Source organism: Mesoplodon mirus (assembly GCF_964341445.2).
Source record: "Mesoplodon mirus genome assembly, chromosome: 18".
NCBI classification, from domain to species: Eukaryota; Metazoa; Chordata; class Mammalia; order Artiodactyla; family Ziphiidae; genus Mesoplodon; species Mesoplodon mirus.
Genome location: NC_138994.1, coordinates 2,307,169 through 2,333,446, shown reverse-complemented (window position 1 = coordinate 2,333,446; position 26,278 = coordinate 2,307,169). Strand labels below are relative to the sequence as shown.

At 52.1% G+C, this 26,278-nt stretch overlaps 3 protein-coding genes and 1 long non-coding RNA gene across 10 annotated transcripts in view; 1 reads left to right on the top strand and 3 right to left on the bottom strand.

The window, feature by feature from the left end:
- Positions 1-998: 998 nt before the first annotated feature.
- HOXB1 (homeobox B1) lies at positions 999-2,432 on the bottom strand (the record flags this gene model as incomplete). The annotated part of the gene is made up of 2 exons (XM_082604594.1): positions 1,797-2,432; positions 999-1,327 (listed from the first exon to the last, which is right to left on the bottom strand). Exons 1-2 carry the CDS (start codon positions 2,362-2,364, stop codon positions 999-1,001), a joined length of 897 nt encoding a protein of 298 aa, XP_082460720.1. The 5' UTR covers positions 2,365-2,432.
- Positions 2,433-11,968: 9,536 nt separating this feature from the next.
- HOXB2 (homeobox B2) lies at positions 11,969-15,008 on the bottom strand. The gene is made up of 2 exons (XM_082605193.1): positions 13,747-15,008; positions 11,969-12,980 (listed from the first exon to the last, which is right to left on the bottom strand). Exons 1-2 carry the CDS (start codon positions 14,126-14,128, stop codon positions 12,265-12,267), a joined length of 1,098 nt encoding a protein of 365 aa, XP_082461319.1. The 5' UTR covers positions 14,129-15,008; the 3' UTR covers positions 11,969-12,264.
- LOC309794117 lies at positions 13,020-23,234 on the top strand. Of its 7 annotated transcripts, XR_014291982.1 has the most exons (6): positions 15,056-15,905; positions 17,675-17,753; positions 19,215-19,273; positions 19,687-19,749; positions 22,425-22,638; positions 22,841-23,234. It is a non-coding gene; the product is annotated as an uncharacterized lncRNA (long non-coding RNA). The 7 variants fall into 7 exon arrangements; XR_014291986.1 differs by lacking the exons at positions 15,056-15,905; positions 22,425-22,638; positions 22,841-23,234 and adding exons at positions 13,020-13,219; positions 20,276-20,361 and having other exon boundaries at positions 19,687-19,737; XR_014291983.1 differs by having other exon boundaries at positions 22,425-23,234.
- The window catches only part of HOXB3 (homeobox B3), a gene marked incomplete at its 3' end in the record, with an annotated part of 23,248 nt that continues 16,650 nt past the window's right edge, over positions 19,681-26,278 (bottom strand). The window contains exons 2-4 of the mRNA XM_082605192.1: positions 24,896-24,983; positions 21,373-21,969; positions 19,681-20,522 (exon numbers count right to left, since the gene is read on the bottom strand). Coding sequence (XP_082461318.1) covers positions 19,681-20,522; positions 21,373-21,820 — 1,290 coding nt within the window. The 5' untranslated portion in view covers positions 21,821-21,969; positions 24,896-24,983. The remainder of the gene's footprint in view (positions 20,523-21,372; positions 21,970-24,895; positions 24,984-26,278) is intronic.

The window sequence follows — 26,278 nt, the reverse complement described above, 5'->3', positions numbered from 1 at the left end:
GAAATGAGGTAGTTGGAAGTACAGAGAGAACCCGATTGCTTGGGGCTCAGGATTCCAGAAAGAGTGGTGCCTCCACTGTCTCCAAGGTTCAGAGAAATGCTTGCTGCTGGTAGGAGCTCTCCCTGCACCTGGGCCTCCCTGGGCTGCGCCAGGGGTCGGGGTGGAGATGAGGAGGAGGGTCCTGGCTTTTCCAGGAGGCAATAAATAGGGGAGGAACTAGTGGGGGCGTGCCTGCGCCTTCCTGGTAGAGGCTTGCTGGGGTCCAGCCTCAAACAACATTCCAGAAGTCTCCGAAGTACCAAGCTCCAAAACACTTTGGTAGCTTAGAGATGAGGTCGCCGGTGGGAGGGGAGGGAGGTCTCAGAAGACAACCTCTGGAGGTTGCTAGTGCAATACAGATGTGCCAGGTGGGGGTTAATAGGCTTAGGTTGGCGGGGGGGGGGCGCTTTGTGGGCTGTCCCAAGGCAGCTGGTGCTATTGTAAGGTCTGTGGCGACTAGAAAGAGTGAGCATTGGTAAGATGCCTGCACCCAAACACCTCCCACACGAGAAACCTCAAGGCCTTCTCTCTGTCCTGGGCCTAGAAGGGGGAGTTAGGATAAGAGTGCATGAGGAGAGTCCTCGAAGCTCAAAGGCACTGGACTGAACGAATCGAAGTTGGAAGGGAAAGGAGAATCCAGGAGGTTGGGACTTGCTTCCACGCCGCCCACGTGCCGATCCCCAGATTAAAGGCAGAGGGAAGCCCTTCCCTTCCCTCTTGACAGGTTGGGTGTCTCCCATGCCTCTGGTCCTCCTGTAGGGTCCCCAGCCATCAGCACCTTGCCCAGACCGGAGAAAAGGGTTCCCCCGTTCCTCCCCAGAGCAGCTGTAAACTGGCGCCCCAGCCTTGGTGAGGATCGCCTGAGGAGTAAAGCCGAGGCCCAGGGTTAGGGAGAGCAAAGGAGAGGGCTGGACGGCGGCGCTCGGGCGCTGGGAGCCCCGTCGGTTGGGAGGTTTAGTTCAGGAGGTGACGGAGCTGGGCGAAGCTTCCGGGGAGGTGCACGTGGACTGGTCGGAGGCGTCTCCAGCCGCCTCCTTGGGACAGCCTGAAGGGGCTGGGGGCACCCGGCCTCCCTCCCGCTCGCGCTTCTTCTGCTTCATGCGCCGGTTCTGGAACCAAATCTTGACCTGCGTCTCGTTGAGCTCCAGGGTGGCGGCGATCTCCACCCTCCGGGCCCGGCTCAGGTACTTGTTGAAATGGAACTCCTTCTCCAGCTCGGTCAGCTGCCTCGTGGTGAAGTTGGTGCGGAGGCCACCGGGCGCGCCCAGGCCCAGCTCGGACACCTTGGCTAGGGGCGGGGCGAGAAAAAGGCCACGTCAGTTCTCTCACCTCTTTCTCCTTCCCCTCCCCTCCCCCCGGCCAGCTCTGCAACCCCATTCACCATGCTGTCCCGCTTCAGCTCTCGAAGCACCAAGCACCCCTCCAGGTGATCTGGATCAGCCTCCCCACGCTCCCATCCCCCATCCCTCTGCAGGACAGCGGGTCCTGGGCCTGAGCTGGGCACACAGATCCGGAAGTGCGGGTATGTGTGCGGACTTACTCTTAAGGGAAACCGGGCACTCACTGGGTGGGGAGACCCCACCTGACCTGAGACGGGGCAGAGTGACCCCACCTGACCTGAGACCGGGCAGAGTGCTCTTACCTGCCTCTACCCGGCGGCGCAGAGACAGGAACCCAGCCCAGGACACCTCAGTGCAGACGCAGCGGAGCCGCTCTGAGCCCCCCCGGGGGGGGGGGCGGCCGCCTCGGAGCCCTACCTGTCTTGGGTGGGTTCCTCTTCACCTTCATCCAGTCGAAGGTCCGGGCTGGGGGGAGGCTGGTTTCTGACGGGCAGGGCGACTCCTTGTCCTCGGAGAGGAGCTCAGCATAGGCCGGTGCAAAGTTCCCTGTCTGCTCGTTCCCGTAAGGGGGCTGCGGCGGAGGGTACGGCCCCGGGCCCGTCCCAGCGGTTCCATAGCCGTCGGACAAGGCCCCTAGCTGGGCCCCATAGCTTGAAGGATGAAAATAGCCTCCATCTCCTTCCGGCTGGCCCAGAGGGTAGTACTGAGAAGGCCCGTAGCTGGGGCTGCAGGCAGCCGGGGCGTACCCCGAGGTCGCGGAGCTGGGGAAGGGCACCCCTAACGCCGAGGGCGGGTGCTGGGCCGGATAGCCTGAGTTCTGCTGGAGCGCGGGGCTGGGCAGCCCCCCACCATAGCGGGTCTCGCCTGCATAGCTGTCAACAGAGGGAGCCGAGCTGGGGGGGAAAGAGGTAGGGGCGCTGTAGGCGCTGGGTGCCCGGTTACAGAGTGGGTACTCTAAGAAGGAGTTCATCCTATTATAGTCCATGCGTCGAGGCCGCAGGAGGGTCGGCCCGTTTGGGGGAGACACCCTCTTGCCCTACAACCTTTCCGCAGTATGTCACAGCGCCGAAGCTTGCATCCATGGCCTAACCCAGCTCGCCTGGGCCAGGGCTCCCCCAGGAAGGGGGTAGGGAGTGGGGGTGGAGGGGCGCATGTGATCTCTCCCAGACCAATGGGCGCAGCGGGCCAGAGTTTGGCAGCCCCAGCGCCCATCCATCACCCCCCGAGCATTAGCATGACAAAGACACTTCAATCACCCGCAGCCCATCCATCTGAGGGTGACGTGGAAGCGTCAAAAACATCTTTCTTCAAAGACTTTGGGAAAGAAGGGACCAGAGGGAGAGGGGGCAAAAGTTAGAGGAATATTCAGGCCTTTCCTCCCCTCCCAGCCCCCAAAGCCTTCAATAGGCTCCCAGGTTATTAGATTTGGACAAATTCAACCCAGCTGCCCGTCAGTCTTCCCACCCCCCACCCAAAGGAGCCTCCCCCCTCACCAAGTCTGTAGACCAGGAGATGGGGAGTCCAGCCTCCTTTGCCCAGAACTCCCACTCTGAGTTTCCTTCTCCCGATTTGGGGTGACGGGCTGGGACAGCCGTGTGAGGTGTGTTGTTTTGGGCCAAATGGATGACTGTGAAGGAAGAGGATGCAGAAACACCTAAGGGTGTGAGGCGGGGCCCCGAATCTAGAGGAAGATTAAGTGAGGGGTGGGAAGCTGGCATACCAAGGAGCAAGACAAGATGACAGAAATGTGGGGAGGAGGATGAGAAATGCATTCCTCTCTGCATCTCTCCACATCACCACTCTCTCCTCATTCACACGTGCATTTCTCTCCCTCGGCTTCTTTTTATATTCTCTCTGTCTCAATCCATCTCTCTGTTCGTCCATCTCTCTCCATATCTATATTCGTTCCCTACCTATCCATCAACTCATTTCTCTGGATGTATTTATCCTCTCTCTCTCTAGCCATCCATAGCTGTAGCTGGCTCACTCACTCAGACTCACGTAACTCCCTGTATCTCTCCAGAGAGCCACAGTGAGCACAGAGCTAGGTGATGTTTACTTACAGGTGAAGAGGAGGGCATTTTTATTCTCTTTCTGAAGTGTTTAAAACTAGTGTAGTGCATTCTTCTGGTTCCTTCCTACCCCACAGCACCCCACCACCACCAAATCCCAAGCCTCCAATCCATAAATTCAATACCAATTACATCTTAAAGATGACTCCAATTTCTGATGACTTTCTAGAATAGGTCAAAGGAGTTTGCTTAGAGAATGGGAGCTTCAGGCTCGGGAGCGAAGTCTCACGCCTTTCTGCTCCGTGTGTCTGTTGGGTTCGGGCTGGGGGAGGGGAGGAGAACAGGAAGTGGCTCCTTCACTCTATTCAGACGGGGATGGAACTGGAAGGGAAGCTCTTAGGTAGAGCCCATTGATTCTCCTCCTCCGGACTCCGAGGACAAGAGCTTGGCGCAATCTAACACCCACGCTCATTTGTAACCTGTCAGGGTGTCTGCCTGGCCGGAGGCCTGGGGCCGCGGCTAGGGCAAGTCCAGGAGGGCAAGAGTTCAGGGGAGGATCTCTGTAAACAACTGAGCTGAGGAGAGGAAGGGGAAGCAGGTGGGACAGGTCCAGAGAGGACCCTCAAAACTTCTCAGGTTTCCCTACCCCAAAAAGGGCAGGTGAGTCCCCAAAGTTGTCTCTCCCAGTCACCGTGCCGCTCCCTCTCTCTGTTTCCCAGTCCCCTCATTTTGCCTGTCCTCTCCTACTTTCTGTCTCTATCACCAGAATCACAGTGCCTTTCTCTTTCCTTAATAACTGTGAGCGTTGCTTAGCCCTCAGCTATGAAAGAGCGTAGAGCATTTCACAGGACCCCTGCCCCCTCCCTCCTCACGTGTACTCTGCTTCACACCCTGCCTCAGAGCAGGACAAGCTGGGGGGAGGGGACCAGCTGGCAACTCCTTTAAGAGAGATGCAATGGGGGAGGGTGAGAGCTGTGTTCCGTGCAAAGGGATGAGGGCGGACAAAGGAAAGGAGAATTGAGGTGGGGGTGGGGGCGGCCTGCAGAGGGATTGAAGAGAAAAGGAGTGTTGAGGTGAGAACAAGATTTCTTTCTATTTCCCCTTTTGGGTTCGTAGATGCTCCCAACAGTTTCCTCTCACTTTAAGATGTTCTCCACAGAGGCATTTGGAGAAGAGGGAAGTAGGGAACCAGGGTTTCTCTTCAGACCCCACATCTGAGCTGGGTCTGTATCTGACCTGGCTGTCCTGCTTCTGGGAGACTTGAGACTCCACTTTCCACCTTTCCCTCAACCCAGGGAGAAGCTCCTCCCCTCATCCCTCGCCCTCCTAATGGAACAATTTGAGGTCTAAAGGGGGAAGTAAACTCCAAATCAGTTTAATCAAAGAGTAGAAATCATTCTGGGAGTTGGGGAAATGCAGTCTCCCTAGTAACAGCAGAAGTCACCAATAGTCTATTATAAAGACTAGAAGGAAGGGGGCGGAGAAAATGTACCTCAAGTTATATTGTCAAGTGCAGTGGTTGCTTTGGTCTCGCCTCTCCCAATTCACTCTGCTTTCCAATTCATCCCTGAGCCTTGCTACCTTCTCTTGTGTAGCAGAAAGATGAAAACTTTTCAGATTTCCTGGTGGCTCTCCCAGCCCCAGCAGAAAGGACTGGGAGAAAAAGCAACATGGGTCCTTAGGTTCCCAAGTCTCTTCCTCCTTAAAAGAAACTCCACTGGCCTCTGGCCTGCGGAGAAACCCTATGGAGCCTGGATTCCTTGCTAAGCCCATCGCTGAGTGCAACACAAAACAAACAAACAAACAATGTAATCCACATCTGGAGTAACCTATGGCCTATAGGATTATCTGGTTGACCAAATTAAAGTCACCAGAGATGGTCTGGGTAGACCCAACACCAAAGTGAAGTATAGTTGATTTCCTCTTTTCTATAATCTATTTAGACATATAGGAGAGCAAGGAAGACACAGGCATGTTTAGTACTGAAATGATCTTTGAGAGATGCTGATCCCTGTACCACTAAGGCAGGGAGACCATTCTAATCAGAATGGGGAAGTGTTAGAAGTTTGCACCTAATTCTGGCCTTTTCTATGGAGGAAGGTGCTTTAGCTGGGGGTTGGCAGGATCAATCCAACAGTTCTTTCATTAGGCCCTTAAGTGCCTCTCTGCCTGCTCTCCCCAGCCCAGATCTTGAAGACCAAAGTCCAAGATCAAAGATGGGAACTTAAGAATTTAAAAGATAATTCAAGGTTATAATTTTTTTCTCCATAAGAAATGGTTTCTTGTTGCTCTTTTGGGGGAGGATGCAACCTGAATTCAGTGCTGTTTGGTTTTACGACAAGCTCATTAAAATGTCACAAATCTGGTTGAGAACCATAGGCTATGGGTGGTGCATAATGTACTGGGAAGACTATTAGTTTTGGGGCCAGAATACTTGGTTTCGAATCCTTGCTTGGCCACTTCTTAGCATTATGATCCTGGACAAGTTCCCCGGTTTCTCTGAATCTCAGCCTCAGAGAAGAAGAATGGGTTTAATACTGCTTACTTCACTGCATTGTTAGTAGGATTAAAGCAAACAAGAAAATATAAACCATAGAGAACTCTATAAGTGTATGATATTGGCATTACATGCACAGTCTGAAATAGTATGAGTCAGTCTTCAGTTTTTTAATATAACTAACATATTAAAATATGGAAATATGTGATAGGAAAATAGCACATATGCTATATGTTTATGTAACATATCACCATATATTGTACAATATGTACTTTATCATATGCAAATTTCATTGAGAATCAGAAGGCTGGCTCCATTTAGGCAAAGAATTTTCTTCTAAACTGAAGAGTTTTTTTGAAAAGAAAAGCCTAATGTTGTATAATCTATAACAAATCCAAATGATTAAAACTGCAGCAGAAGGATTTGAGGTTGGGTATTAGCCAGAACTTCCTGACCTTCCAAATTTTGAAAAGTTTTCTAGATGTTTTCTCTCTTCCCTTGAAGGGTTTAGCTTAGAAACTGTCCTTCCAAAGGTAGGGGTTGAACCTGACTTCTGTGATGTCAGAATAGGATATAAACTTTCACCTGGAGGGAAAAGTAAGTCAGAGAGTCGGGATCTTTCTAAAAGGAAAGATTAGAGAAACATGAAGAATTGAAATAACTTTCTACTTAATTGGGTCTATCCAGGTACGGTGGTTGCAGCCAAAATACCCACGGTGGAGAACTTACTGAACACCCATCAAGTTGAATTTGTATCTGAATGACTGTCCAGACTGTGATTTTTCTGTGGTGGTTGGGAATTAGAGAAGGATTTAGGAAGACACTTTTACTGTTGACTCTCTCCTCAGAGGAGGAAGCAGTTTGTTAGATCTCCTTCAGGCACCAAATATCTGCCTCACCACTGAGTGTGGAGAGGGATGGGGGTGGGGGAGCAGGAGGGCAGAGCTGGGCTGCAGAGGTCAGTGGAGGATTTGGGCCACACCAGCCATAGCAGGTGAAGGGAATGATGTAGGGCCCGAGAGTCTCCTTTCTGCAAACTGAGGACATGTACTTGATAGACCATATTTCAGGAAGAGGTACAGTGGGGCCAGCGAGTGTTTGTCAGAGACCTGGAGGAAAGGTGGGCAGGGGGTTCAGCAGAGCTCTTTAGGGAGACCCAGAATTTGTACCTATGCTCTGATACCCTAGCAACCAGATAAAACCTGACTACAGGGGACTCTTTTTTTGTTTGTTTGTTTTTTGTTTTTGCGGTACGCAGGCCTCTCACCGTCGCGGCCTCTCCCGTTGCAGAGCACAGGCTCCGGATGCGCAGGCCCAGCGGCCATGGCCCACGGGCCCAGCCGCTCCGCAGCATGTGGGATCCTCCCGGACCGGGGCACGAACCCGCGTCACCTGCATCGGCAGGCGGACTCTCAACCACTGCGCCACCAGGAAGCTTCTACAGGGGACTTTTAAAGTCTAGTACGCTGGGAATTCCCTGGAGGCCCAGCGGTTAGGACTCCATACTTCCGCTACAGAGGGCAGGGGTTCGATCCCTGGTCCTGGTCCGGAAACTAAGATCCCACATGCCTCGTGGAGTGCTCAAAATAAATAAATAAACGTTTTAAAAAATAAATAAAGTCTAATACACCATGGCAAAGAAGTTTGGTGCCTCTTTTTGTATAAAATGTCCTACTCTTTTTCAAACAAGAGTTAAACATAACCAAATGTTGGGGAAAGTGGCAGAGAATGAAAGCCAGAGGAAAACATGGCTAGGACACTTTTTTTGTTTTGTTTTCATTTATTTTTATTTTTTAATTAACTGTTTTTAAAAAGAAAAGTTTAATTAAAGACCAAGTTTAGTTCAGAAACAATGTTCATCAGGCAATAAATTAAGCACCCTGTATAGTGGACCAGAAATTCTATTTCTCTGCTGCCTTTACAGGAGTAGCACCACAAAGGTGAAACTGGTAGCATGTAATGCTCGAGTACTTGGTTCACATCTTGCTGAGTGTCGTGTCCCCCGTGCCCAGCTCAGGGCACATAGTGGATTCTCATTAAACACCAGGAGGAAGTGACTCTTGGGTCTTGATGGAAGAGTGAGAGTCAGCCTGCAGGATCCCGAGACTTAAAAGGGCTGACCCTTGAAATCAAGAACACTGTCTAGCTACAGATGGTTCAGAGCTCCCTGTATGATGCTTATTCTCCTCTTTTAGCCCATCAAAATTTGCATTCTTGGTCCTCCTGCTGTGGGAAAATCCAGCATCGCTGAAGTGTTGTCCAAATACTACAAACTGCATCACATTAAATTGAAGGATGTCATTTTTGAAGCCATAGCAAAACTGGTAACACTTTTAACTACTTTATTGGGAATTTTTAGGACACTTCTTAATACTCATATTCATTGAATACCTGGCACCTGGCACACAGCGCTACAACCAATTACATGCTTGTTGAAAAAATTTCTCTCCCTGCTTTTAAATAGGGATTGGGGCATGATTGTTTGTGTAAAGATACAAAATAAAATTTGTTAAAATGGCTGGACCAGATACTTGGGAGGTGGGTTATCATCAAACATCAAGAGTCACCACCTCCATTTAAAAGCACGTGAACCAGCCATGATAAATATTTGATACATTGTTTGTGAAGACTAATGAATATACTTTTGGCGTATACTGATGCAGAGAACATTAGAGGCGTTAGGTTCTTCCATTTATTTTATAGTTGGAGAAACTGAGGTCTGGGAAGGGGAAGGGACTTACCCAGGCATAAGTTAAAAAAAATTTTAATAACTCATGGTTATCATGATTGCAAATAATTCCTCAATCTAACGGTCTTTTGCTTTCACCATAATATTAATGGGCCACTCTTCTTAAAAGAATGACTCACCAAGAGCAGGGCAGACTGACCCGCAGCTTCAGGACTGCACTGAAGCCTTCCTGCTCCAACCACAGCCAGTTTATAACCAGTCTGTGCTACATACCACTCAAGAGGAGTCCTGCCCCATCAGGATAGGATAAGTGAGTACAGCCACCTGGCACTGCCCTCTAACCTGCCATCACTGGGGGTGGGTCTGCTGCCTTATCTGGGAAACCATCCTCTTCTCCTTCCTTCTCCATAGCCAGCCTGGAAAACTCAGGTTAAAGAGGATGACCCTAGAGACGAAACAAGGAAAAGGAGCTAATTTGGAACACAGGCATCCTGAATCCTGGCCCCTTATGAATCCTAAATTGCCAGGCATTCCTTTGAATTTGAAATTGGTTGGGATAGAAAAGAGGAGTCACTTCCTTTTGGAAATACCTTGCCTCTTTGTTCTGCTCTGGTGGCATCAGAGATGGTGAGTTTCGTGAAACATGGGACAGAAGAAAGAGAGAGAGGCCGTGTGTTGCCTGTAAAAAGAGCTCTGACTCCTCTCTAATAATCAATCAGGGGAAATGCTGGACCTCCTGATTCCCTGGATTGGTTGCTTCTCACCCCCAGGACACAAAGTACCTGGATCTAAACAGGTAGATTGAGCCTTTCGTTGGGCCCTCCACTCACTTTGGCAGGGAGGATCAGGGAATGATACAGCCTCAGGCAGGAGCTGAAATTCAGTGCCCTTTGGGCCACTGGTTTGGGTTGGAGTAGATTGGAAGGCGCGGTCAGGTAAAGTGGGTCAAAAATTCTTAAGCATGGGAGGAAGGCAGGAAGAAAGGTGGCATTATGAACCAGCAGTACTTCTCAAACTTTAATAGACTACTTGGGGATCTGCTGAATTGAGATTTTGATTCAGAAGATTTGGAGCGGGGCCTAAGATTCTGCATTTCTGACGATCCCACAGATACTGCTGATGCTGCTGGTCCATCAAGTCTCTTAGAGAACTGGAACCTCAGAGGCCCCTGAGTACTGCAGACCAAGCCATGATGCCAGGAGGTGAATTCTCTCCAGCGGAGCAGATCCTGCATTTTTGGCATTGATCAAGGGTGCTCTCCTTTTGACCAAAGAAAGCTGGAAGGTGGGCAATCAGCAAGATCCTTCTGGTATTCTTGCTCTTTGCTATAGCTGAAAGAGCATTTTTAACTAGACCAAATTATCTAGTTTGGCTGTCCACAGAAATCAAAACCCCAGCTGAAATGTCTTTATTTTGTTGGCGTAGAGGTAGCCATGTGCTGTGATTTTAGAGATGTTAAACACTGTCTATGGGCATATTTTATGGAGGAATAAACACACAGCCCAATGAGATGTATAGTGTGGTTTTAATATATTATATGTTCACTTATTTATGGGGAAAATAAACACACAAGCCAATAAGCTGTGTTTATTATTACTTTAATATATTGAATTTATTTCATACCTATATATTTTATGAGGGAAAATAAACTAATAAGATACATGATATCATTATTAATAACACATCTAATTGTTCTATATTAATTTATTTATGACAGAAATAAGTGCAATTTAACGTGACATAACATTATTTAATGCAGGAGATGAATTCTATATTAAGACAGTTTAAGGGATTAAATTCCAGCGGAATAAGATGTGTGTGCTTCCCACACTGAGGGACCAGGTTAAAAAAATATGCAAGGGCCTGTCTAGTCCTATATGTCACGACCTATGTTGGCTCCTGGCTTTTCCTGACAGTTGTTGCCTCTCGGTGCCCGGGACTCCAAGTCCCCGTCCTGCTGGTTCAGGGGAAGGTCTGGGAGGCCTGGGAAATAAACTGCTTTTCAAGAACGGCAGCATCTGCTGGGGAGGTAGCCCTGCGGTGTCTGTTTCTGAGCCCGAGAAATATTAAATAAACCTAAGGAGGATGGATGGCTTTCCAGGGCCCTTTAAATCTCCACGTTCCCCGGAACAAACCAGGAGGCAGATGGGGCGATCGATCCTTCTTTCCCGCTTACCGGGTTTGCAAGAAGCCTGGCAAGGTGCGGTGGAGGATAGGAGATAGTGTTGAGATGGCAAATGAACTTCTGGGCAAAGACAGGTAGGTCTGCACTTGGAGAAAGCTCTGGCCGGGCATCAAATCCCAGAGCGAAGGATCAAAAGTCAGATTAGGCTAGGCAAAGCCGGGCCAACAAGATCCGCCTTTCACCCCCTCCCACTCCCACCCCCTCGCGGACTCTCCGTCCATCTCGCGTCCTTAGCATCCGTTGGTCTGATTTTTTAAACAATACAAAAACCAAAAGGAGGCTCCCTGGCTCCCTTTCTTCACTGGCATCTGGATGATCCGGAAAGGCGAAGGTGGGTGCGGGGACGGTCCCCGGGGCTGGCCCCGCGCATCCCGAGGCGGCTGTCATGGCGGCCACAACCTCTTCCCTCGCCCTCCCTGCCGCCCGGCCCCAGCGCCATTTTGAGCATCTTCCTTGCTTCCCTGTCTCCCTGCCGCGTTCCTCGCTCCTCCTTCGCTGCCTGCAGGCCAAGCGCCTCCCAACGCAGCCCGGGCTTCCCGGGGCTTGTCGCCCGGCAGCTCTTCGGACGCTCCTCCCAACTCCAGGAGCCTTAGGGTGACTGAGGGGCCCGAAGAGCATTGGTACCCGGCCCCCGCTACACTTTCCACCCGGTCTCCTTTCTTGTCCACTTGGAGGTCAGTTACCATCCCTGGGCACAGGCCCTGCTTCCCAAGAAACCCCCCGACCGCACTCCACTCCTTGGCCCTGCCCACGACCCCAGGAGTCGGGTCCCCAGGCGTCCTGGAAAAAGCTCCTCCACCCCAACTGGGGGCACTGAGGCGAGAAGCCTAGGACCCCTCCCAATCTAGCTGAACCTCTGCGCCTCCCACCACGACCCCGAAGCCTCTTCTCCTGATACCCACTTCAGTTGGCAGGGCACCCTCTCCCCCTACCTTTATTTTTAAGCAGAGCCAAAGGCTATCTGTTAGGGGGTGGCAACAAACGCCCACTCTCGTCCGAGCTGCGGGTGGAGAGGCGGGCGGCCAAATAGGACCCCTTTTGTACCACCCGGGCTTAGTCGGCCCAGGGCCAGACAAACCTGGCGCTGGCCCTGAGGGAGGGAGGGCCGGCCTAGGGGGTGCGGGGAGGAAAGGGGCTGGGTCCCAACACAAACACTCGTTTTCATATTATAAAGACATTTATTTAATCTATGAAAATAATGTACAATAAATACTTTTCCCTTTTCCTATTATTAAAGAATTTTAATAAATAATCTACGATCTAAAACTTAAAAAAAAGAGGAAAATAGGTTCTTCTAGCTCCTTTTCAGAAAGCACACCCCTGCCCCCGCGCCAGAGTTTAATTATTCCTGAGATTTCGTTGGAAGGACTCTACCAAACGGATTTTTTCTGTGTGATTTTTAAAAGACGCCCGAGTGCCCAATATTTTAAAGAGAGAAGAAAGGAAGTGGATTAAACGGTAATTCAATAATACCTGAATTTTAGCAAAACACATAAAGAAGTCTACACGGCTTGGGGAGGGGGATCCTCGGCAGCCGAGGGGGGCGGGGGTCGAGGGGAGAACTGCAGGTCGATGGCACAGAGGGTGCTGGTGAAGAAGTCCAGCTCTTCCTCGGAGAAGGGAACCGGGCTGTCGAGCGAGCCCCGGAGGCTGGGGGAGAGGCCTCCGGACAGCTGGAGACAGGAGTCGGCCGCGAAGAAGCTGAGGTCGGGCAGGAAAGGTGAATCCTGCCGCTCCGGGAAGGCGTCTTCTGGCAACGGCTCCGACCGCAGCGCGCCGTCCGGCCTCCGCGCGCCCGCGTCCTCCACGCGAGCTGCCAAAGGCCGGGGGCCCGAGGCGCTCGGAGGCCCCGGCGCGACCTCAGGCGGGTGACAGCAGGCTTCCCGCGCCGCCTGCGAGGCGGTGGGGCGGCCCGGGCTGGTCACGGGCTCCTCGGCGGGCTCGCCGGTGCCCTTCGGCGCGCCGGGGCAGGCTGGCTCCCCGTCGGGCGGCTCTCGGTGCTGCGTCTGCCGCTTGTGCTTCATGCGCCTATTCTGGAACCACACCTTGACCTGCCTCTCGGTGAGGTCCAGCAGGGCCGCTATCTCCACGCGGCGCGGCCGGCACAGGTACTTGTTAAAGTGGAATTCCTTCTCCAGCTCCAGCAGCTGCGTGTTGGTGTAAGCAGTACGCAGCCTGCGCGCCCCGCCGCCCGCGGCCTCCTGCAGGCCCGGCCCATCTGCAGGGAAAGCGGGCTGGGCGTCAACGCGGGCCGTGTCCTTAACCCAACCTCGACTTGGTTGAAATAAAGACTACCCCATCAGCCCCAAACAGTATCAGCAGCACCCCCGCCCTGACGGCTTACCAAAGCGGCTCCCTCCCAAGGCCCTTGCCTTCTTTCCCGTTCCTGTCTCGCCTCCAGACTCGGCCCGGGTCAGGGCACAGCATTCAGAGAGCCGCCCACGAGCCACGCATGGGGTAGGAAGCGGTTCCCTTTCTCCCCCAGAACCTCAGAGCCCCCTCCCAGGTCCTCTGAGTGGACCCCTAATTTCGGCACTTTCCACCTCAGCCTGGGGAGAGGGTTCATAAAGAAAGGTTGTTCCTCACCTTCCCTCCCTAGCTCCCTAGGTCTCAAATTCCCCCTCTTCTCCTAGAGCTGGGGTAGATGGGACCGAATCTTTTCCTGCCTCCAGATTCGACCCCAGCCAACAACACTCCTCCACACAGATAAAGGTGAAACCTCAATCAAAAGCTTTTCTTCTAGCAAAAAAAAAAAAAATGCTCTTCCCCAACCAGCTTCCAAAATCCGCTGTAGAAAGAAAAAAAAAAAAGTGCAGGCAGCGGCCAGGCCTGAACCCCAGCGGTCTTTTCTGCTTCCTCGTCCCTGGAATCGACGGGGGCAAGGCACCCCAACAGGCTCGCCAGCTTTTCTCCCTCCCCCATCGCTCCTTCTCCCCGCTTTCTTTCTAGCTGCCCCTCACCCCATCCCTACCGCGCTTACCGACCTGCGGGCGATCCGACCCCGGAGGCCGGGACGGAGGAGGCGGCCGGGGGAGACGTGGCGGATTGGCTGGGTTTCTTGGCGGATTTCTTCTCTTTCATCCAGGGGAACTCAGGGGCCAGGGGGGCGGCGGGGAACGGCGGCGGCGGCGGCGGAGCGGGCCCATCTTCAGCTCGCTTTTGGCTCCCGGGTCTCTGAAGGGTGGAGGCGCCGGGCTGGAGGCTGGGGAAGGTTTGCTCGAAAGGAGGAGGAGGAGGAATTAATGTCGACTCCTTGATTGATGAAGTTTGAAATGTCTCCAAGACAGCGGGGAAGGAAGTCAGACACTCGGCGAGCGATGGCTGGCTGTTTATAAACCCAATCTCCCTCTCAAATTCAAAATTCATGGCTTTCAATGGTGGGGGAGGGGGCCTGCTGGGGGGGCGTCAGGAGGGAGGATCGGAAGGGACCCCCCCTCCTGCCCCCCCCAGGTCTGTGTGATGGAGCGATTTTGGGAGGGGAAGATTTTGCTTTTTTTTTTTTTTAATTTTGGGCCTTTATAATTGTATATTGCTGATAAATACAAGCGTATGGGGACTCTCTCTATTAAACCCAGGACTCCGGCGAAATTGCAGGGAATTCATGGTCACGGGACCGGCCTTGGCCAATCGCTTGTCTGGGCCTGGTGGAAAACAGAGAGCGTTATTTGCTTTAATTGATTCAAAAACTCTAGAGGACCATGACCTGGACACCATGAGCCCCCCAGTCCTACACTCCCTCTCCCCATGCCTCCCTTTCTCCAGAAAAGCTAAAGGAACCTTTTCCTCATCCCCTTCAGAGGATGGGAGGTTCTGGAATCACAGGAAACAAGAGAACCTAAGGGAGAAATCGTCCTCTTCTGCAAATATTTTTAGTAGAGTAAATTAAAGCTTTCTTTACAAGGCCAGCAGCATTCTCTTCCCCTCCTCTCCCCGCAAAAGGAAGCTGAGTGAGGATCTCAATGTGAGAGGAAGAGTTAGTAAAAAGACGCTTTCGCCTTTGGGAAAGGTCGGTGTTACCGTGCAGTAAGGAAGATATTTGCAAGCATCAGCAGCACTATCCCCCACCCACCCCCCAAAAGCAACAGATAAATCTTGGGAAATCGACAAGCACTCCTAGGCTGACACAGAGGGGTGAGAGAGATAGTGAGGGGCCCTTTTGCACCTCTGGCCTACATAGCTCTGTGGTCTCGGTTGCCTTCTCTGCCCAGCGTTTGCAGCAGTACCCCTGCCCCTATGTCTACCTGCCTCCTCACCTGGAGGCATGTGCACTCCTCTGTGACACCCCCAGCAGACAGGGTCTAAGATGCATATGCACCCACCCACTCAAGCCTCAAGCCTGTATCTGCATCTATATCCAGCAACAGGAACAAGAACCAAGGTAGCCACCGATTTAACTTAGAGAACTCTGAAACCTCAGGTCAATGTATGGGCTGGAGGTGGGGCTTTTCCCCCTAGGAATCCCCCTGCCATTTTTGCCATTGTATTAATTAATATCCCTGACAAGGTGGAATTCCCTGAACACGGAGGGGGTGAAACAATAATGACCACTGAGATGATATTCCATTTCTGGCCCCTGGAGGGAATTGTTGTTTATTTCTTTTCAAAGGATCAAGATAGTATGAATTTAGGGAGTGCTGTAATTTACTGGAGGGAAGGGATACAAGACTTAGGGCCCCAAGCAATCGGTGGGAAACTAGATCTCAAAACAGAAAATGAAAAGTCGATCTGGGGTAAGATTTTTAAATAAGTGGGTCAGAGGGACCGAGAGGAGATGAGGCGATCAATCTTAGCCCCCTGACAGCTCCCTCGGATGGCATCAAAGAATTTGGCTCTTTGGGAAAGCAGAGGGAACAGCCGAAATTCCACATCCCTTTAAAAGGCCTGGGGATGGGGGGGTGTTAGCAAAAGAGAAGGGTGATTCTGGGAGAGCAGGGAAACAGATGGGAAATGGGGACAGAGGAAGGGCGCTGGGTTGGGTGGAAAGTTTGTCTGGAGAACTCCCACGGCTCTGGCCTCCCCTCCCCCTCCTTGCTTGCTGCCTCCTAGCAAGAAGGAGAAGGCTGGTTAGCAGAGAAATGGCAACTCGGCCGGGAGCTGGAACTAGAAACTTTCTGTCAGTGTAACAGACACGATCTGGGTGGTGGTGAGTATTCATCCGCGTGGGTGGTGGGTGGTGGTGAGTATTCATCCGCGTGGGTGGTGGGTGGTGGTGAGTATTCATCCGCGTGGGTGGTGGGTGAGTAAAAAAAGACAGAGAAATCTGAGGAAAAGGGTGGGGTGGAGGAGAGCCAGGAGGAAAAAAGGGGAGCTGGAGGCGAGGGCTGCAGGGCAGGGGGTGGCAAGCTCTGGAGGGTTCAGATCCAAGAGAGCTGGTCCGAAAAACTGGGCAAACTCGCCAGAGACGGTTAGTTGTGTCCAACTCAGCTCCAAATAAAGTAATTTTTGCTACTTGGAGGAGGGGATGGGGGTGGGAGTGGGGAGTAGGCAGAGAAGAATCTGAAGAGTAGCTGTCTGGAAGTCATGCAGTGAGGCCTGAGAGGGCTCTCCCTCCGGCCACCCCCTTGAAAAGCCCTGCAAGTTTTTTCACAGCCTCTCCAGCTGGCTGCAGGGTTGAGCGCTTCTCTCCGCAACAACTCCGGCTGTCCCTGCAGGAAATACGGCTCCCTCTAACCCTGCTGACAGATTTTATGGCCAGATTAGAGAACAGCAGAAAACTTGGGTGTTAAAAGGGACCAAGAGAACCTTCCTTCCCCGAGACACCGCTTCCCTGCCCCCTTGTTGTGCTGTGAATCTTACAGCACAGATATGTCCCCCTTGACCAGATATTTTCCCCTTCCCCCTGCTTAGCTAGGGCCTGAAATCCCTCAGAGGGAAGGGTAGGGGACACCAAGCCAAGGCAGCCCTTATTTTTCTTGTTTGCAATTACAATTTCAAGCCGAAGCTCTGTTTTTCAAACTTGAGCTAAACTCTCTGACTTGGCCTGCCTCTCTCCTGCTAGATAAATAATCTATCCCCTCTACCCCCAGAGCCAAACATGGCTCTTCATCTAGTTACATCATTCAGAAAATGTTACTCAGGGAAGAGGAAGAGAGAGAGAAAGACAGACAGAAAGAAAAACCCTTGAGCATTATTTGATCCCAATCAAACTTTGCACGCTCTTATGCCTTTAAATTATAGCCTGACCCAATGCTAAATTGCTTGCTGCTTAGGTGAGCCTAGTCCAGTTAAAATCCTACTTGGTGGCGGTGGGGGGGAGTGTAGAATTCAGGTTGCTTTTTTATTGTTATTTATTGTTGCATAAAGACTGTAATTACTAACCTTGGACTGCCAGGATGCAACATAAAAATGAAAATCAGCTCTCGCTTTAAGGCTGAGGGCCTGGAACGATTCTCACCGACACGCCCCCCCCCATCACTATCAACAAATATATGCTCCTAATTAAGCAATGCGGGCGCATCGCTTACAATTAGAATTATGCAACTCTTCAGCAAGCAGCCATCGCTTCTCTTTCAACGAATTAGCTCCATATTTCAGCCACCCTGTCTCCTCGCTCTTATCGGCTCCAGCGATGCGGCAGTGACATTTCATCTTTGACAGACTCTCTCTATCCTCGCTCCAATGTGATAAAAGTTTTATGGAACCACGACTAAGAAATGAAGTTTTCCCAAGGATCGTGGAAACAGAGCAGCACATTAGCCTGGGGACCATTTTATTTACGCTTGTTTCCAACAGCTTCTCCTACCCTTTTCCTCTCCCCTTTCCCTGGCAGTGGAAATCAAACATGCCTCCTCTCCCTCCGCCCTGAGTTTTATTTAGTGATTTAATTTCACTTTAGTTTTAAGGTTTGACCTTAGAAGTCTAGGCCTCAGATTTTTTTTTTAGATTAATCATTTTCCTTTGTTTTCATTTTAGACCCAATGGTGGTTGGGCTTCGGGTCACGTGACGACTTCTTTGTCGCTCCGGAAGAGAACTGTGAAGTTTAGGTTGCGTGTAAGAAGCAGTAATGGGCCAGGTTTTTGTTGTTGTCCATGGGGTGGGGTGGGGTGGAGGGGGTGGGGGGGGCGGTGAGGAAGTTGTGGCCAAAGAAGCAAAAGGACAAAAGACCAATCAATGAGAAAAACTGAGAGGCAAAGAAGCCAAACAGAAAGATGGAGAGGGAGCGCCCAAGTCTCCTTTCCCCCCAAACTTGTTACTTAAATCTTAGCTAAAGAACTTGGCAGAATGCTCCAAGCTTGTGTGAGAAAAACCAAATAAACCTGAGACACAGATGGGGGAGGTAGGGGCCTGAGCAGTGGACTAAAAAGGCCAGGACAGGGTCTTCACCATTCTTCCCTTGGGGGAAATCTGGCAGTCAGCAGCCTGCTGCTCTGCTATCTAAATTGGACCACCAGGACAAGATAAAATTGATAACAGAAAGTTTATTCAAGAATTGTTTGACAGACAACCCTTTTAAGTAAGGAAAAAAGTAACTACAGAAGAACAAAGAAAGTTCCAAGAGGGAATTAACTCTAATTCTACAAATTCAGGACTATACAGTGACAATTAGGAGCTGAGTTCATGCCTTTTAGAACTAATTACAATTGCTCATAAGTACGAGTTTAACATAAATCTACAGCTCTTTTCTAGAGTACAATATAACTAAAATAGCTGGTTTTACATGACAGGGAACACAACATCCTTTATAACAAGTAAATACTAAAAAAAAGTACAATTTTTTTCCTTTTTCCTCATATAAATACATAATGTAGGGGGATAAATAATACAAAAAGGAAAATATTTTAACAGGCTATAACCAATAAATATATATGAAAATGTTCACTAGAACACACACTTTTTGAGCAATGCTGGACTCCTGCAGGCCCAGGCATCTCTCACAGTTGTTTTTATATCCATTAAAATGTAAACTCTAAGTGCAACAAAAGTGTCCTGTCCCGGTTGAGCAAGGCACACAGGCCCAGCTGCAGACCTCGCCTGGGACAGACAGTTTGTTAAAATATACCCTGTTTTCACGTTAAGTCAAGAGAGCAACGGAAGAAAAGAAAAGTGTAGAACCTCGCGTCACCGACTGCTTTCTGTGGAGAGAGGGGGATGGACCTGGAGCTGAGATGCGAAGCAGCAGAATGGGCAAAACTTCAGTCCTGACAACTTGCCTGCCCTCACCTCCCAGCTTTGCCATAAAAGAAAAAAATATATATATATATTTATAATATAGACAGCTCTGACTTTCAGGATCTCTCACCATCCCTGAGCCCTCTGAAGACTGTAATTGATGGGGGCGGGGTATAGACATTAATGTCCTAGAGCAGGAAAAGTGTGGGACTAGAAATGGAGGGAGTGCCCAATCAACCTCAAATCGATTGACAGAAATTTGAGGATTCAGGGAAGTGGGAGGGGTACGTGCTTTGTGCCCTTGGTTTTGAAATGTGTTTAAATTTTTCTTTTTTAAAAAAGGAGAATTGCCAGGAAAAAAAAAAATCAAGATTTGGGGGAATTACCCACGTAGACGGAAGGTAAGTTGGTTGGTTGGCTGGTGATGGCGTAGCCATCTTGTCTGTTTTTTAAAATGTGCTTCTCTGCCTTGTTTCCCTATCCCCTCTTTCTCTACCCCACTCTCGAGGGTGGAATTCCAACTGGGTATTGCTGGAGGCCTAGGATTGATAGGGTCATCTCCAATCTGCTGTAGATTCCTTTCCAATGGGTTGGCAGGCAGACTTACCGAGAGCTGCAGGACTTAAAAAGCAACTTCTCAGGCCAGGAGAAGGGGAAGGAACTCCAGGCCCTTTCTTCCCGGGAAGCCTGGCTGCCACCTCCCTGCCTCCTCTTTCAGACCTCCAGGCTGTCCCGCAGAACTCCACGGCCCCCGCCCTTCCTGGGTCTCCCCCACCCCAGGACCGGCCCCTCAGCCCTCCCTCTCCCATCACAGGTGTGTTAACTTGGGCGCTTCTTGGATTCTACCCTGAGGAGGAGGCGCATGGTGAGAGGAGAGGTCTGTGTAGGTGGGGTGGGGGTCGCAGGGTCCGTGGTGCTGGCTGGGGGCCATAGGAGGCGCCCCGTTGTAGTCCAGGTTCCCCGAGGGGTGGTGGGAAAGGTGGTTGAGGCCGTAGAGGGAGGGGCCGGCAGGGGGCGGCAGCGGATCCGCGTAGCCGCCCCCGCCCACGTACACCGGGCTACCCTGCATGGTGGGCGTCCCGTAGGCGCCCCCGTTGGCTTGGAGGACATGAGGCTCGTAATCGGGCGCCGGGGTCGGGGGGTACTTCTGAGGGGCGCCGCAGCCTTTGAGGGGGGGCTGGTAGTTGGAGGGCAGCGCATAGGCATTCTGGTGGGCTTTGCCGAAGGCGGGCGGGGACGGGCTCTCGTAGCTGGGGGTCATGGAATGCAAGGCGTTCATGAAGCCGGCGGTGGACTGCATGGGCTGCGGGGGGCTGCCAGCGGGGGAGGGGCCCCCCGAAGACGAGGCCAGGCCCTTGGCCTTCTGGTCCTTCTTGTACTTCATGCGCCGGTTCTGGAACCAGATCTTGATTTGCCGCTCGCTGAGGTTCAGCAGGTTGGCCATCTCCACGCGGCGCGGCCGGCACAGGTAGCGGTTGAAGTGGAACTCCTTCTCCAGCTCCACCAGCTGCGCGCTAGTGTACGCCGTCCGCGCCCGTTTGGACGCCGCCGACCCAGGGGGGCTCTTGTCCCCTCCCCCGCCGCCGCCCCCGCCGCCGCCACTGCCGCCTCCGCCTCCGCCGCCGCCGCCGCCGCCGCCGCAGCCCTCTGCTGGATCCGAGGGGGAGGGGTGGGAAGGGGAAAGAAAATGAAATAAAAGATAATTACTGAACACGCCGAAATTGAATGCATCGTTTCTTAATAAATCCAGGCCTGGACTCGGAGCACCCGCCGCCCTCCCCTTCGCGTCCCCGCCTCCTCCTCTCCACTGCCCCCCCACCCGCCCGTCGCATTAGCGGACACTCTATAATAGTGGCATTTATTAAGAGACCTGTTCGCCTCTCGCTGCCCCAGCTTATGAAAATTTGATCATGTCACGCAGACAGAGCCGCATGGCCATTTATTTAGGGCTGGATTTTCTCGCGCACGCTTCCTCCCCCTTATCCCCAGTTCCAGGTGTGGAAGACACTCCTCCCACCCCCACCCCGCCCGGTCCTGTGGACCCGGCAGGTGCCTGAGGAGAATCCCGGGGGGAGTCTGGACATTCTGGGCAGGGCGCGGAAATGTGGGGCGAGGAGGCTGTAGTGCCTGGAGGCCGGGACCCCGGGCCGCCCGAGCGACTGTGGTTAATGCCCACAGTAATCATCCTTAATAATAATCAATCGTTGACGACTCTGCGTCTGCTGGCAGCGTCTGACTCTGCGGCCCTGCGAAGGGCTGAGGCCGAGCACCTGGACTCCTGGACCTCTCAGAAGCTCAGGTGGAGGGGGCTGGAGGGAGAGGGTGTTGGCGGGGTCAGGGGTCATCAGGTGGTGGGGGGTACGGGGAAATGCGCCGCTAACGCCGCCACCTGATATTGTTCCCAGGCCGCCGCCTGGGCGCCTAGGGGCTGGTGCTAGAATAACAGTGACATTCCTGGCCCGGACAAACGCTGAGGACGAGGAAGCCCGAGAGCCGGTACCTGTGCCGGGGGAGATGTTTTTCAGCTTGGACGTTTGCCTCGACTCTTTCATCCAGGGGAATATCTGTTTGGTGAGGGTAGAGTTGGAGCCGGGGCCGCCCTTGGGGGGGCCGCCCTTGGGGGGGCCGCCCCCGTTACTGCTGTTGCCAGGGGTACTGGTGGGTGCAGCGCTGGGCGGGGGTGAGCCGGGCGGGGCGGGCAGGGGCTCGGGGGCCAGGCCGGGCCTCATGCAGCTGCCGTTGAGCTCCTTGCTCTTGGCGTGCGGGGCGGCGTTGCCCAGGGACTGCAGCGAGCACGCTGAGCGCTGGTAGTCACCCTCCAGGTGCGTGGCGGCCTGGAAGGGGGGTTGAGGGGGACCGTCGTAGCCGAAGCCATTGCTGCCAGGGTACGAGGAGTAGCCTCCGAAGAGTGCGGCCGCAGCGTTGTCGTAGTAGGTGGCTTTCTGCATCGCTGGGCGAGGCCCGGGCGGTGGGTGGCAACTTGCAAGGGCCTGATACCCTCACGACCGGACATTGGCACCCCTGGGGTCACGTGGCTCGTCGGACCCCCCTCCCCTTTCTGCCCCCCTCCTCCCGGGGTCTGTTCGTAGCGGTTGACCTGCGGGGTGAGAGAAGAGACACAGGGGGGGAAAGAGGACTGGGGCTCAAATCCATCTTAGGAACTGAAAAGGGAACTGACATCAATAGGGTTTTTCTTCTCCCCCACCCAACATCTTCACAGCAGATGCTGAGGCCACTTCCTTGACCTGAAATGGATTTTTCTTATTGCAACGCTTTAATTTTAAAAGAAAAAGCCCACCAGTTTTCATTTCCACTCAAAAAATAAGGACTCTACGCCTTTGGGGACTGCCTAGATACAGAATCTTACTATTGCAAGGGACATTGCTTCTCTCCTGCCTGCACACTAGCCCCTGACCTCTCCTCTTCCCTCTCTCTACACACCCCCCAATCTGGGATAGGTGTGTGGTGGGGGGGGGTTGCAGACTCCAAAATAAAAGCATCATCAACACTGTCCTCTGAGCTGAGAGGCCTCCTGTCTTTGCCTCCATCTAGGTTCCTTTCATCCAGAGTCTAGCCTGGAGAAAAAACTGAGTATCTCTGAAAGAGGCAGGAGGGAGAAGCAAGTTGAGCAGGGAACCTTCTGGTGTGAGGGATACTCTCCTTCCCCTCCCACCTCACGAAGACTGCAGCCTGACCTAGAAACTTCCTGAAGATTTTTAACCTGCAGAGCCAGTGGCACTGAGCCTCCTCCATGGCCTTGCTGCAGGTACCAGCACCTCCAGTCTGAGTCTATTCTAGCCAAGTCTGGGACCCCACGGCCAGCAGCCCCCACGGGGCCCCCAAATGGAACAGGATTGTTTTCCTGGCGGGGCTGGTTGGTGCTGTGACCATTTGGCCCAGGTCTCCCCCCACCCTCTGTTTTTTTTTTTTCATCAGGCTTAATTTTTTCCCCACCCTTTTCTTGACAGTCTGTTTCCTTTGATTTTTCTAAAGAAGAAAAGAAGAAAGAAATTGGATAACTGCTGGACTTTTCTACTGAGAGATGGGAAAGTGCTTTCTAAAACAAAAATTTTCCCTAGGAAAAAAGAAAGTAAACAAAGCAATTTGAACAGTATTATTCTCTGGGTTGGAAACTGGGTGCCCCTGTTTACTGAAGTTCTCTGAGGCCCAAAAAAATGATTATTTTAATGCAGGCTTTTAAAAGTGTGCTGGAAAAATAAAGGTTCAAGCTGTCATAGGATTTTGTGTATTTCTTCTGAAACTTCTGACTGCATCCCCCCATCTATCTTCCCAACCCCTCACCATCACTTTTCATAAAATCTTCAGACTGACCCTCTCTTCTGACATATGAGTTTGGACTACTTAAATCTCATTCAGCCCAGCTGGTCAACTCCAGAGAAAACTAAAAATAGGAAAATAAAACAAAAAGGAGTGCAGGTGAAGGAAATCCCTCCCACACATAAACCCCCTTCTTAATGGCACAGATTTATACTCAAAAGGGAGCCGGGTAGCCCTGAGTTCTGATTGGGTTCTGGGAAGAATTTGTTTCTGGGAAACACGCATGGGTCTGCAAAGCAGCAGGTCCTTCCAGGGAGGAGAACTGGAGTTCAATTGACCAGGCCGACCCAACCCCTTTATTATTATTACCATTAGCCTCTGATGATTTAACCAAAATTAGCTTCGGAGCAGCCCTGGATGAAGGGGGAATTAATTAACAGGCATCAGTTTGTTATTAATAGATAGGAGAATGAAATAAAACTGTTGGAGGGGGTTGGCTGGCTGGGCCCTGGCTTTATTTAGTCTAAATGATTGTTACAGCAGTAATGATGATGATGATGATGATGGTGATGATAAAACAATAATTTGACTAGACGCCTGGGGCTGAAATTCCTGTCGCTCCCCCTGCAATAAACTCGCAAACCATCGCAGGACCGAGGCCAGGAGAGTGTGGGAAGCAAGAAGCCAGAGACGTGATAGGAAAGAATGGAGACTCCGCTGGCGGCGAGAAAGGGCTGGGAAGGTTTGCGGACAGAGTTAGCCCCTGGCTGCCGCCGCCGGGCTGTCTCGGCTGCTGCTGCCGCGGTGGCTGGCGATGAGCTATGTTGTCCCAAGGAGGCGAAGAGAAAGCGTTCAGGACATGGAAACGGTTAGCAGCGGCCAGGTTCCAAGCACACCCGGCCGAAGGCCGAGCCCTAGAGCGGCAGCAAGTTTGGGCGCTGGAGGTAACCGAATTAAAAGGCATCTTAGCAACTCCGCACCGGGACTTTGCCGGGCCGGACTCGGCTGGAGGGCGCAGAGGCCTGGCTGATGGGACAGTGAGAAGAGGGAAAGGTGCCGAGGGCATCGGAGATCTGGGGATCCAGGAAAACGGGGGGTGGGGAGCAGCTCTACCTAGCCAAACATGTCTATTTCCCTTGCCTCCATGTTGGAAAAATCCAGGCTCCATATGGCTTCTCTGGAGAAAGGGAGGGAGGGAAGGAGACGTGGCTCCCGGCTTCCCCCCAGGGTCTCGCTGAAGAAGGGCGGTGAGCCACCCCAAGAAACCCACCTTTCCAGGCCCCCCCCCGAAATCCTGGGAGAGTAACAATAGCTGGGAAGCCCTGGGAGAGGGGATAGGCCACCTTCCAGGACTTAAAAAAAAATAGAAGGAAGAAAAATAAAACAACAAAAAAGGAAAAGAGAAAAAGATGAGGCTCTTCTTAGCAGCGGGGCAAAAATTCAGCCCTGATCTGACTGCTGAAAGAAAAGAGAAGAGAAAAGGAGAGAAGCAGGAAGAGAGAGGGAGAGGGAGAGAGGGAGGGAGGGAGGGAGGGAGGGAGAGAGAGAGAGGGAGAGGGAGAGAGAGAGAGAGAGAGAGAGAGAGAGAGAGAGGGAGAGAGAGAGAGAGGGAGAGTCGCTGCGTGGAAGGAAGCTTAAAGCTTGTGAACTCTTCTTGAACCGAGATTGGAGTCATATGGGCCATAAATCATTGAGACATACTCTCCGCCATTCACAAACTGATAGCCTATTTCAGTCCAGCTTACCTTAGCCACCGATGAGGGGAGAACAGGCAGACATAATATATATTCACATCGAGCCCCAGCGCGAGCGGCAGGCGAGAAATCTCCCCTCCTTGAAGGCAAAGGAAAAAAAGACCACTGTTTAAAGCGGCGTCGCCCCCTCCCCAATAGCCACCCCGGCTGGGGAGCCTGAGGGGCAGACCGGCCGGAGGAGCCGCGCGGCGTCCGCTTCAATTCACTCGGCTTAGGAGCGGGGGTGCGCAGGAGGGAGGGGGTGGGGAGCGGGGGAAAAAAATAGAAGAAGACCAAAAGGTGCTCGGGCGGCTCAGCTCGCTGAGAATCCAGCTCCGGGCTCCGGCGCGGCCAAGCCGCCCCAGTGTGGTTGCCCTAGAAGACTGGTACGCCCTACTCTCCGTAACAATGGCCTCTGCTTTTGCACAGGGAAAAAAACCCACACAGACACACACACTCACACACTCACTCACTCACACACACACAAGCTCACACACACCCCCACCTCTCCCCCTTTAGCAAGCTTAGATGCCTGATAAGGAAGGAAGGTGATGGTGGTGATGGGAGAGGGGGGACATTTTGAAACCCCCCCCTCAGTTTTAAAAAAAAAGAGTGAGAAAGGAAAGGAGGTAGAGGTTTTGAGTTTTGTTTTTGTTTTTTAAGGACAGGTAAATTTTTAAATTCAGATTTTGGCGGGGGAGGAAGAGGAGCGCAAAGATAAGGCAAAGCCCGTGGAGTTCACAGCTCCCCCCAGCACGACTAGTAAACCCTTCCTCTAACTGGAGAAGTAGCTTGGGAGGCCCTGGGGGGGGCGTTTCCTGGGTGCCCCTCTGCATTCATTCGCAGTGGGAACACTGGGACTTCTTTTTTTTTTTAAAGTAGCTTCACTCCTGCGGGACTGGTGGCTGCATCTCTGGCCCTCTGGCTGTCTCCCTCCTTCCGAGCCTCCCAGAGTCTCCCAGTCTCTGTTTCTTCTCTCCCCCACACCCTCTCTAGTCCTCCTCTCTCCCGGCAAATCTCCTGGCCCAGTTTCCAACCTGTGGGGGGGTGGGGAGCCAGACCTCTCTTTTCTTTTTAACAGACCACCCCCCCCCAATTTGAGAGCAGACAACAAGCGGTGAGTGATTATTTTAAAAATCCAGACCATCTTGGAGGGGGAGGGGGGTTGAGGAGAGGGTGACAAAAGGAGGACCTTGTGTTCAGCTTGAGTTCCAGACACGGCTGCCAATAGAGAGGCTGCAAGAACTGCATGAAGAAGTTTCTGTCGAGATTCTCACCTCTGGATAGGCAGAAGCGGCTAAGAGGTGATAAGGGCATTTGTACTTCTAAGAAGATGAGAAGAACCAGCAAAATGGCTTAATTTTAAATGCACTGGCAGAAGAGATGGAGGATAGT